The sequence below is a fragment of the Anabrus simplex genome, chromosome 3 (assembly GCF_040414725.1).
Source record: "Anabrus simplex isolate iqAnaSimp1 chromosome 3, ASM4041472v1, whole genome shotgun sequence".
Taxonomy (NCBI): domain Eukaryota; kingdom Metazoa; phylum Arthropoda; class Insecta; order Orthoptera; family Tettigoniidae; genus Anabrus; species Anabrus simplex.
In genome coordinates, this window is record NC_090267.1 from 78,226,427 (window position 1) to 78,238,834 (window position 12,408).

At 39.3% G+C, this 12,408-nt stretch overlaps 1 protein-coding gene across 1 annotated transcript in view; it reads right to left on the bottom strand.

Moving 5' to 3' along the window:
* Positions 1–987: 987 nt before the first annotated feature.
* The window catches only part of up (Troponin T, skeletal muscle), a 49,677-nt gene continuing 38,256 nt past the window's right edge, over positions 988–12,408 (bottom strand). The window contains exons 14-15 of the mRNA XM_068226797.1: positions 3,721–3,945; positions 988–1,211 (exon numbers count right to left, since the gene is read on the bottom strand). Of these exons, the coding sequence (XP_068082898.1) occupies positions 3,725–3,945 (221 nt within the window). The 3' untranslated portion in view covers positions 988–1,211; positions 3,721–3,724. The remainder of the gene's footprint in view (positions 1,212–3,720; positions 3,946–12,408) is intronic.

The window sequence follows — 12,408 nt, forward strand, 5'->3', positions numbered from 1 at the left end:
CCTGGTGAGGGTCCCATACACTGGAACCATACTCTAGTTGGGGTCTTACCAGAGACTTATATGCCCTCTCCTTTACATCCTTACTACAACCCCTAAATACCCTCATAACCATGTGCAGAGATCTGTACCCTTTATTTACAACCCCATTTATGTGATTACCCCAATGAAGATCTTTCCTTGTACTATCACTTAGGCACTTACAATGAACCCCAAAAGGAACTTTTACCCCATCAACGCAGTAATTAAAACTGAGAGGACTTTTCCTACTTGTGAAACTCTCAACCCGACTTTTAAACTCATTTATCATCATGCCATCTCACAAAATTATTGGGGTCATTTTGCAGTTTCTCACAATCTTGTAACTTATTTATTACTCTATACAAAATAATATCATCTGCAAAAAGCCTTATCTCTGATTCTATTTCTTTACTCAAAACATAAAGTTCCAATAATACTGTCTTGAGGAATTCCCCTCTTAATTATCCTCTTACATGTTCCTATCTTTTTGTACATGACTTCACTTGGATACTTACTGCTCATGGGCATAAGTAGAATTGGTAGCCAATCTCTTCTGATGACTCTTGCTTGATAACAGATATGGAACTCAGAAAAGTAGCAGAAGAGGGAGAATATTCAATCGTCAATTTTAATTTATTATAAATGCAGAATGAAAGAACAATTTGTTGAAGTTTCTAAAGCAACATGGCATTTATTGAATTTTGTGATGCATGATTCAGTAACAAGACAATACATGATGAGCTTTATTTGAATGAGGACATGGACTGAAGTGACCTAATGCGAGGACATGCAATGGTTAAGATTTGGTGAGCATCACTTGGCTGGGGTAAGTGGTGCTCACCAACAACCATCCAGGGAACAAACAGTTCTTAGAAACTCTTTTATATCACAATTATAGAGGACAGTATATTAGAGAGACGTGCGTCTTCTTTTTCTTTCCACGAGATACGAAACAAAAAGAGACATGCATCAATTTATGTATAATTTAATTTATTTATTTAAAATAATCCAATCCATATGTATATATTAATTTCATTCACATGATCACACTGGCGATGTAACATATTGTTGCATCCAGTGGCTAGATGGTCAGGAGCAGGTGACTTGTACGACGGTGGACGATTATTACCAGGCTTGCGGGTGGTGATGCAGACCTGGCGTAAAGCTGTACTTCTTCTCAAGAGTGCTGAATCCTGAAACCAACAAGACACACATCAATGCAAACGGCCTGAGAAGTGCTTTACTTCATTATTTCAACATTTTTAAACTGCATTGCATATTGCTATCTTTAACCAGTGAGAAGATATTTGAGGTGAAAAACTTAGGTGGGCCACTCCATATGTAGTATGTGCATGGAGCTGATAACTGTGATTTTCAAACACTTTGAATGAAATTTTAACAACAGTAGTGAAGTTATCTAAGTATATATTTAAGATTAGTTTCAATCAAAAAATCATCAATGATCTGCATTTAGGGCTGTCGCTCAGACGGCAGATTCACTATCAGTTTTTCACCTGGTATTTTCTTGAATGATTTTGAAGGAAGCTGGAAATTTATCAAACACCTCCCTTGGTAAATTATTCCAGTCTCGAATTTCTCTTCCTATAAATGAATATTTGCCCCAGTTTGTCCTCCTGAATTCCAAATTTATCTTCATATTGTGATCTTTCCTATTTTTAAAACTCCTTTCAAGTTTCTTTCGTATACAAATGTCATTCATTGCCATCTCCCGCTGATAGCTCTCTCAGCCAAATGTATATTGGAATAACATAACTTCCTTCACTTTCCCTTCCTGTTCCCTTTCACCAGTATTTCTCCATTCTCTGGCTGATTTTTGCTTGTTCTTCCTCCAAGAACAAGCATCTTTGGGTTCTGTCTGGACAGGTCTCTTGCCTCAACAAGTCATCTATAAAAGTAAAATAATTTTGCTGTTAATTCAAATTTTGACCTCATACCTACTTCAGATTAGGTATATGAAAGTCAAAAGTAGATACAGGCCACTGTTTGCCTGTCTGTCCATTTGTGATGACATCATAGAAAAACAGCTTAACAAAATTTCTTGAAACAAACGTGCGTAGATAAGTAGGTTCACCGGGTGAGTTGGCCATTCGGTTAGGGGCACGAGGCTGTAAGTTTGCATCTGGGAGATAGTGGGTTCGAATCCCACTGTCCCCCTGTGGGTGGGGGCGGTAGAATAACACCCACGGTATCCCCTGCCTGTCGTAAGAGGTGACTAAAAGGGTCCCAGGGGATCTGAACTTTGGAGCGTGGGTTGGCGACCACGGGGCCCTTAGCTGAGTCTTGGCATTGCTTCCACTTACTTGTGCCAGGCTCCTCACTTTCATGTATCCTATCTGACCTCCCTTGGTCTACTCTTGTTCTTTTCTGACCCCAACGCTATTAGGTTTCCGAGCATTTTCACGCCCTTCATGGCCCGTGTCTTTCTTTGTCCGGTATCTTCATTTTTTGAAGTGTCGGATCCCTTCCATTTTTTCCCCTCTGATAGTGTTATATAAAGGATGGTTGCCTAGTTGTACTTCCTCTTAAACAATAATCACCACCACCATCGAATCCCACTGTTGGCAGATGATTTTCCATGGTTTCCCATTTTCACACCACGCAAATGCTGGGGCTGTACCTTAATTAAGACCATGGCTGCTTCCTTCCAATTCCTAGGCCTTTTTTATCCCATCGTCGCCATAAGACTATCTGTGTCAGTGCGACGTAAAGACAATAGCAAAAAGTAAATAAAAAATAAGTAGGTTCATAGTAAGAAAAATGCCAATGAATAAATACTTGATTTTCTAATATTGTGACCTGTATATTATATACATATTAATTTCATAGTTTTTCCGTATCATCCATTTTATAAGCATTTTTGGCATGTCACCACACACAGTTTTTGTCGCAACTAGATCTCCCTTAAGTTCTTGGCTGAGAGTTGGTCACTCTACTTGTCAAATAATGATAGTGTTGTGCTGTCATTTTGCACCACGCTCCACATGGTTTGTGTGCCATGTACCTGTGTACATAACAGCCTAGCACTAACACACACTTTAAAAGTCTGGTTTAGTCAAGTGGTAAAACTTATGACACATCATGTGGTGATCTCATCACATATGCTACACTCTGTGTTAGTTTTAATATCATGCTAGTAGTGTTCTGATAAATGTCATGTAGCTGTCAGCTTGTATTCAGGAAATGGTGGGTTTTTACTCTACCCTGACAATGTTTCTGTGATTTTTCATTTAATTGCAAGGTAATCCCTGCTTTGCTGCAAGATGCAGTGCAATTAAAACATCAAAATTGGTTTGCAATTTAGTTGATTGTTTCACCACCACCACTATTATTATGTCTGGCTCCTTGGCTGAATGGTCAGCATAGTTGCCTTTGGTTCAGAGGGCCCCGGGTTCAGTTCCCGGCTAGATTGGAGATTTTAACCTTAGTGGTTATTTCCCTTGTTTGGTGGACTGGGTGTTTGTTTGTACTGTCACCAAAATTTCTGCAACTCTCACACTACATACAACACTATCCTCCACTACAAAAACGCACAGTTCCCATACATGGCAGATGCCGCCCATCCTCTCCGGAGGGTCTGCATTACAAGGCTAGGAAGTAGCCACACAAAATAATAATTATTATTATTACTATACAGCCCTGCAGGCACCAGGTAGGTATATATACAGAAGTTACCGTACTCACCAGCTTATTCTTCCTCCTCTTCTTCTTCTTCCTCTTCCTCCTCCTCTTCTTCTTCTTCCTCCTCTTCTTCCTCTACAACCTCCTCTTCGGGTTCTGGCTCAGGTTCATACAAGGGCTCATCAAGGTCGTCATCAACTCCCGCAGCCTTCACTTCCTCTTCCTCGGGGCTCTCGGGGTCGCCCTTCTTCTTGCCAGGTCGCTCACCGAACCACTTGGGCAGCTTGGCTATTGAGACACACCATGCAAATTATTAGAAAAGGAAAGTATTTCTGTGACTTATATACCAAAATGAGTGCTCATATATTCATATTTAGTTTATTGATTGATTGTCTCATTGGAGTTCTTTAGGTTTCACTGTGTAACCCTTTCATGGCCAGTGGGTGGTATAATTCCCTCTACCTTTTGTCTACTGTTTGGTCAATGGGTGACCCAGTTGCCACATTTGATTTGTGCTGCTACCTGGTGTAGACATCAGAAAATCTAGAAAAAATTCTGCTCTCATTATTTGGAGTTTCTAGGTAGGTGGATGTGTTTGTTTATGATGTGTACTGTAAAGAACGACAGGCACACGCACGTTTGGGAAGTGAAGTGGTTTTTCTGCACCATAAAGATGGATATAAGTAAGTCTAAACTCTTCTGTAGTGCTTCAGTTATAGATTGAGCACATTTTAAGTTGCAGTATGGGTTAAATAAATAGGATTTATGTAGTGGTAAGACACAGCAATCCATGTTCTTCACATTGCCATAACTAATCTCCAGAATTTTTTATTAAGTTACAGTGTTATTACTAATGTTGTTCTGAATATTACAGACACATATAGTTGAGTTATAAACTTAAAGGCTACCGTACAGTTTGTTTATAAACTCTTTGTTTTCTTTCGTTGTCAGGGGCCTAGCTAAGGGGAGGGGGAATTAATGGGAGTTAATCCCCCCCCCCTTCCATGGAATTTTTACAAAAGAAAATAAACAAAAACTGACAATAAACAAGTGAAAGTCAACTCAATATGTTGGCTCTTTTGAACTTTCACAGGGACATAACTACAGTATAAAACCAAGAGATCTCTTGAATCTATTTTATAAGAAGCCTCGAAAGTTGGATTTTAGGTTGTAATTCGCTGTAAAACTGCTGACCTTGATCATATTGTTCTTGTTCTGTGTTTTAATGTAAGATTTTGTAGTGTACTGCAACATAATTCACTTATATCAGTGTCCTTATAATGACACTCATGCATGCGCGCACAACACCTTCATTATGTTCTGTCATCATTTTGCAACTACCTATAACCCCCGCCCCAATCGGCCAATCCCAGCTACACTACTGTTTGCAGTCTATATCAATGGAACATCTGTCTGCCTCCGTAGCGTAACGGCTAGTGTTATTAGCTGTCATCCTTGGGGCCCCGGGTTCAATTCCTGGTATTGCCAGAAATTTAAAACTGGCAGGAGGGCTGTCATGTGGTTGAAATGGTACATGCAGCTCACCTCCATTGGGGGGTGTGCCTGAAAAGAGCTGCACCACCTCGGGATGAGGACACGAGTTTACTTTACTTTTTAGTGGAACATCTTTCACTTGAAGAAATATTGGAAGCTTTGTACACCCCTTTTTTCTACCTGAAATGTTGGTTAGAGCTGTGTAAATTACTTGTACTTTTCTGTAGTATACAATGTATTCATATTCTGTGAGTTTACAAGTGTTTGATTACTGGGAAGTACAGTTCCCAAATTTATGTCACTTAGGCATGCTGACAGCCATTGGGATGTTTAGTTCCCACATATTTTGTTCATGGTTCTAGCATTTGAAAAATGATGAAAATTATAGTTACCCATTCCTTAATCTCCCATAACTACAAAAACATGTTTGGTTTCTAAACATTAATTTCTTAAATAATTTGTCCAGGAAAGGGGTAAGAGAATGATTCTCATGCACCTACAGAATTGTAGACATTACAGGTGACCACAAGGATCCAGAATGCTACAGCAAGTTTAAACGTTAATAGCGTTCAGTAGTTATGAATAAAAAAAGTGAAATATAAATATCAAACAGAAAGATTTGTGATTTGTGGTGCATTGAGGGCATTAACATGAGGATGAATGTACATGATGTCTCATTAGCCTGGTAGATCCCTTCAATCCTGCGAAGGCAACGTCGTGGATGACATACTTGTTTATTCTGAGTGTCTTCCAGAAGCCGACAAATAGAGATGTAATCGTGCCTCTGGCTCCAACCATAAGTACCACAACTTTGTGGTTCTTGATGATATTTATAAAGATAATAGGGGATACATGGATTGTATCTGTTATTTCCCTCTTTGTTGACTTCTACTGGTTGTGTAGCATCAGTCTCAAATCTGATGGTTAGATCACTTATATACATGCATTCTGTTTTTTATAGCCCAAAGAAGAGGCACACCTGTAGAATAAATGGATTTTTGTTTTTATTGTCTTCCTCTTGCTGAGTAAATATTTGCATTATATCAGTCAGTGAGGATATGAGAGAATGATTCTTTTTTACCTTTTTAATGCCATGTATTGTATGTGTCTGGCCTCTCTGCCAGAAAAGATGTAACTGAAAGTATAATAAAATTATACAAATGTTATTGAAAATATTATAGCAAAATCAGAAATAAGTGCATAAGAACTTTTGAAAGTATCATTAATTAGGATTCTAGAAAAATGAGAACTCGAGACAAACAACACTATCAGTATCGATGAAGAACTCAAGAAGACAAGAATGTTTACGTACTTTGGTTCAGTTGCCCCTGTGGATGATGGACAGTAGAATAACATCCATGGTATCCCCTGCCTGTCATAAGAGGTGACAAACACGCGCTCCAGGGACTCTTAATTTGAGGGCATGAGTTGACAACCACGAGGTCCATAGCTGAGTCCCGGCATTGCTTCCACTTACTTGTGCCGGGCTTCTCACTTTCACCTATGCTATCCGACCTCCCTTGGTGAAATCTTGTTCTTTTCCAACCCCAACTGTCTTGATTATGAGGCCTACGGAATCTTTAATTTTCACATCTTTCATGGCCCTTATCTTTCTTTGGCTATTACCTTCATTTTTTGAAGTGTTGGACCCCTTCCATTTTTTCTGTTTGATTAATGTTAATAGAGGATGGTTGTCTAGTTGTACTTCCTCTCAAAACAATAATCACCACCACCACCACCTTGGTTCAGTCATTAGTTATGACTGAGGTATTCTCCCAGATATCCATAACAAGGTCAACACATCAAGGATGAAGTGGCAGCAGGTTGCTGGAGTCCTACGTGCCCGACTAATGCCTAAACGCCTCGAGGTAAAAATATATTTGTTTTTCACCCAATTTACCTTCTATGGAACATCTTCATTTTGTACTCACAGATGGACTGCTTCAGGATTTCAATTCATCACCACCTAACTGTTTTATTTTGCTGATGATCAGTCACATTTTTTTCAAATTCTCCTTGTCTCGCACCAGAGAAATCATTGACAAAAACAAGCATATTTGTTGTCTGATCCTTTCCTTTTACTGCTTGTATAACCTCATCCATTATAATGAGAAGTGATGACAGGCAACTTGCTTGTTGGACTCTGCTCTTGGTTTTCAAACAGCTTGACTTTGCTCCTTGAATTTGTACACATCTCTGTGTCTCAATACAGTTGTTTAACTTGAACTATAAAATCTCACATAATAATAATAATAATCTCCAATTATAAAATACCCACTAATTTTAATTCCCATGAATTGATATGTAAACTTTAGTAAAAACAACTACACTGGGATTATTCACATTGATCTTGTGATGAACTAGGCTAGCTCTATCCTGAGGAAGGTTCATAAATCTGAATAGTTTACATACCCAATGATGACTAGATAACGACACTTGATGCAAGTCTAAAAGAAACTCTGACTCATTTGAATAAAAAAGCAAAAGCCCAATGGTGGGTTTTGGAATATGCTGCAGAAGTTTGTAAGGCCTTCTAATAGAATAACACTACAAGTAATACTCCATTGAATATATGAACATTCATTACTTAAAATAATGAAGTCATGAGGTTTAGCTCAGTTTTTAATGATGAGTGAAAGAGAATTACAGTAGTATCGTCCTTGGTGTGAAAAGAAAGTCACTAACAGTTAATTATGCAGGGTGTTTTAGAATTATAGGTACTGGTACAGACTACAGAAGTGAGTATAGGACAATTAAAACACCCAGAAGGAACGTCCTAATAAATCAACCCATCCTTGCAAATGTTACAATGTTGTTTATGTTCTATGTTGACAGAGCCTTGCCCCTGTAGCAGCATGTAATGTGGTTGTCCGAGTATCTCACATGTTTTCTAATGAAGAGAAGGCAGACATATCTTATCTGGCAGACTTAATGGCCATATGTACTTTCTTTTCATGTCACATGGATGCAAACTTTTGGATGCTGTGCATCTTGGGGAAAGGCAGCTTACATGATGGAGTATCAGTGCACTTTCACGTGAACATTTGTGAGTTCTTATGCACAAGCTTCCACAAGCTCTGTGGCTTAGCAACACCATAGCTGTATTCTGTGAAGCTTCATGGTACGATCATGCTTCCTCCCATTGACACATACTTACATGAAATGAATATTAGTCATCTATTTGTTAGAAAACATAGGTAATACCATGACAACTGCTTCAAATGCAAGACACTGTTGACATCCAGTGTGGAGCCTGATATCTAGAACACACAGTATTAACAAAGCTGTAATCGCGGCAAATGTGATTCTGTCATATCTCAGAAAATGCTGGTTTTCCAAACTATGTTTACTAGGACTTATCTGCTTGTCTAATTATCTTGTACTCACTCCTGCATGTTGTACCTATCATTGTGAAACACAATACAATTAATATGACAAAGAAAGGAAACATGCAATTATGAATTTGAACACCATGATGTACACTTGACTTACCACAATATCTGAAGTGTGTTAATAATTAAAGCATAGGTGGTTGCCAAACTGCCGGCCCCACGGTGTAGGGGTTGTGTACACAAGTATAAAAAATTATTGTTTTCCACTTAATCAATACTTTATTATATAAAGTGTCTAAAATATTTCGATCACATTAAAACACAGTACCAGTTTCAACCTGTTAATTAGGTCATCGTCACCTGCTGATGAACCTGCTTATACATTGTAAAACATTACTTAGACTAAACATGAATGCCACATATTCCAGTAAAATATAATGCTATAATGTTAAAATATAAAACAGGGTACAGTTATACAATTATAGCATTATATTTTATTGGAATATGTGGCATTCATGTTTAGTCTTAAGTAATGTTTTACAGTGTACAATTATTATTCAATAAGCAGGTTCATCAGCAGGTGACGATGACCTAATTAACAGGTCTAAACCAGTACTGTGTTTTAATGTGATTGAAATATTTTAGACACTAGTATTGATTAGGTGGAAAACTTTCATTCTTTATACTTGTGTGTTCAAACTATCAATATGGACAATGAAGCTGATAGATTATAGTAGAGGTAGTGTGCCTGCCTCTTATCCGGAGGCCCCGGGTTCGATTCCCGGCCAGGTCAGGGATTTTTACCTGTATCTGAGGGCTGGTTCGAGGTCTACTCAGCCTACGTTATTACAATTGAGGAGCCATGTGACGGTGAGATGGCGGCCCCTGTCTAGAAAGCCAAGAATAAGGGCCGAGAGGATGCATTGTGCTGACCACACGATACCTCGTAATCTCCAGGCCTTTGGGCTTAGCAGCGGTCGCTTGGTTGGCCATGGCCCTTCGAGGCTGTTGCGCCATGGGGTTTGTTTGTTTGTTTGTTTGTTTGTTTGTTTGTTTTGGTTGCCAAACTAAATGTCCTGGAGAAGAGTCTAGTACCTACTTGGGATTAGTTGTCAGTGTGCCATCTCCTACCCCCTGTGGGAAGGGCAGTTCCTGCTTGCTGTAAGAGGAAACTAACAGAGGATCCAAGGGGGCTGTAAAGTTGGGAGCATCCACAGGGCCTATAGCAGAGTCTAGCATCACTTTTATTTACTGTGCCTCACTCTCATCTTTTCTATCCCATCTCCCTAGGTCAGCTGTTCTTCTCTTCCAACTCCAGTGGCGAGGCTTTCTGTGGTTGTTCCCTTCCCTTTCTTTCACTGATGCCATTTTTTTGAAATGTCAGATTTCTTCCACATTTGTGTCTGATTATTGTTAAGAGAGGATGGATGCTCTTTTGTACTTCTTCTCAAAACAAGTAAACATCACCTACCATGTGTCATCTCCTCCTCTTAGAAGCTTCAGATGTTGCAGGCTGGTGGTACAGTTCTACCATGTTTTCAAGTTTTCCAGCCAGGATGTACATCTTCTGACCTGTGTTTGTCTGCCTTGTACATTCCCTTGAAGGATCAGCTGTAATAGCATCAAGTATCCTGGATATACTGTAGCAGTTTCGTGATCTTCATTGCATTCAGATTATCCTTCTCTGTGTCATTATAGGAGTATTTAGCTCATGGCTCCAACGACCAATCCAGTGTAAGAATATCAGGAACGACAACCAGTCAACAGCTGTCTATAGCCACAGCATTATTGTTTTCGTATTATCACACCTACATGCACTTTATGTTATACAGGTGGACAAAATGAAACTGAGACTGAGACGGTATTGACACTTAATGAACAGGAGAACTGCCTATCACAGAAAATGCTGGAAACTATGATTTCGATGCACCAATCGATTGCTGTCACATGTCTGCACGTGCGCATCTCCTGAATATTTCACTGTGTCAGTGTGAGTGAGAGAGAGGAGCAGACATGTTTAGTGACCAATTGCAAGCAACACAAAATGGTGCTCATGATAAAACAGCGCGTGTTCACTGTCGAGTGTTGTGCAAAGCACGATTCATTGAAAGCCCTGAGCAGAACTGTTTGCACAAGAGCTGAAGGCTGGAAGTGTTTTGGCAAAACCTCTCGCAACATCTGCAATGCAAAATGGTGTGAAAAGGGCTCTGTAGCAAATGAAAACCATAACTATCCTAAGAGTTCAAATCCAGAAAACATTGCTCGAATGAAAGAAAGTCTGGAACGAAGTCCGACAAAATCTCAATGCCGTTTATCTGCGCATGTGGGAATTAAGAGATCGTCGTGTTGAAACGTTATCAAAAAGGACCTGCTTCTGTATTTTTACAAATTTTCTGTTGTGCATGCATTGAAGTGTCCAGATAAAACTTTGCGTATTGAGTTTTGCCGGTGGTTTCTGAGTGAAGTGGAGTCAGAGGAGTTTTGGATTCTCAGTTTTTTGTTTCTTCAGGTGAGGCTATTTCCAGCATCTTCTGTGATGTTCATTAACCAGGGTCAATCCTGTGTCAGTCCTACAGTAAATATTTTCTGGGTGAATTTTATTTTACCCATGAAGTATAAATTCATCATAAGAGCGCACTGAAACATCTTCAGTAACACATTTGACCACAGACTGTACAATCAACATAACTGTCTTATTCTAATGAACACTACGTATTTCCTTTAAATGCAAAAATGAAGCAGTAAGTTTCCATGTTGAAAGTTTTATTCTGTGTAGGTTATTAATACCTATTGTTTTATATTCATACATTACTTATTTATTTCATTTTGTCGTCACTGCCGGTGGTTGCTACTCATTTCCAAGTATACAAATTCTTCTACTTACACTCCACTAGTACTCAGTGTTTGTATTTTTGATGACCAAACAAGCCAATTCTAGCGTGAAACCTGCATCCACACAGATTGCAATTCATGGATGGAGGAGGATGAGGCTGCATCTGACGGAGTATGCATAACTGTCATTTAACCTCTTCATGCCTTTGACGTTCTTGTTCAAACAGTTCAGTGGCAGTAAAAGTGTTTGGCATCAAAGTGAGAGATCTTTGGCAAGTGTGTCCCAGGTTTGAGGGTTGATGTTTGTTATCCTTCACGGTTTGTTTAAGCTGGTCTTTATAATGCTTGTGCCTGAGGAAAGTTCACCATAAAGGAATTGGCAAGGAAGCCTGGTATCGCACACACGCCCAGTCCACTGAAGCTGATGGCCAATGACAGAGGCTTCTACACTGTTCATGTATGCTTTCTTAAGAACTGCAAGATTGTAGACTTGGTTCTCCCATTTGGTATTGAAGACTGAATGAAGTTTCTGCTGATGAAATCATTCAAGTTTCTTGATGTCACGGTGGCACAGGGTCCGAGTTTCAGATATGTAGAGTAACGATATAACGACTGCTTTATACACCATGAGTTTGGTATAAATTGTTAGGTAATACCAAATGAGCAGCATGGAGTCTGTTTTCCACAACTTCTTCTGTGGTGCATCATTTAGGCAAGATGCTCCCAAGGTATGAGAAGTGATCTACCTGTTCCAGAATGATGTCTGAGAGAGAGAGAGACCTTGGACTTTGAAAGGTTAGTCCCTGCGGCAGGTTCAGCAAGGATCTTGGTTTTATGTCCATTGACGGTGAGGGCAAAACAATCATATGCACTCTTGAAACTGTGTTAATTGACTGCTGCATACTCCCATTTAATTTTGTAGTTAATCACTAAATAGTCAAAATGAATACAACTTGACCTCCATATTATGTCTAGATAAATTATGGAGCACTGTTTATATTAGTGCTGACCCTGTGGTGCCTCTTACCCAGAGGCCCCAGGTTCAATTCCTGGCCAGGTCAGGGATTTTTACCTGGATCTGAGGGCTGGTTCA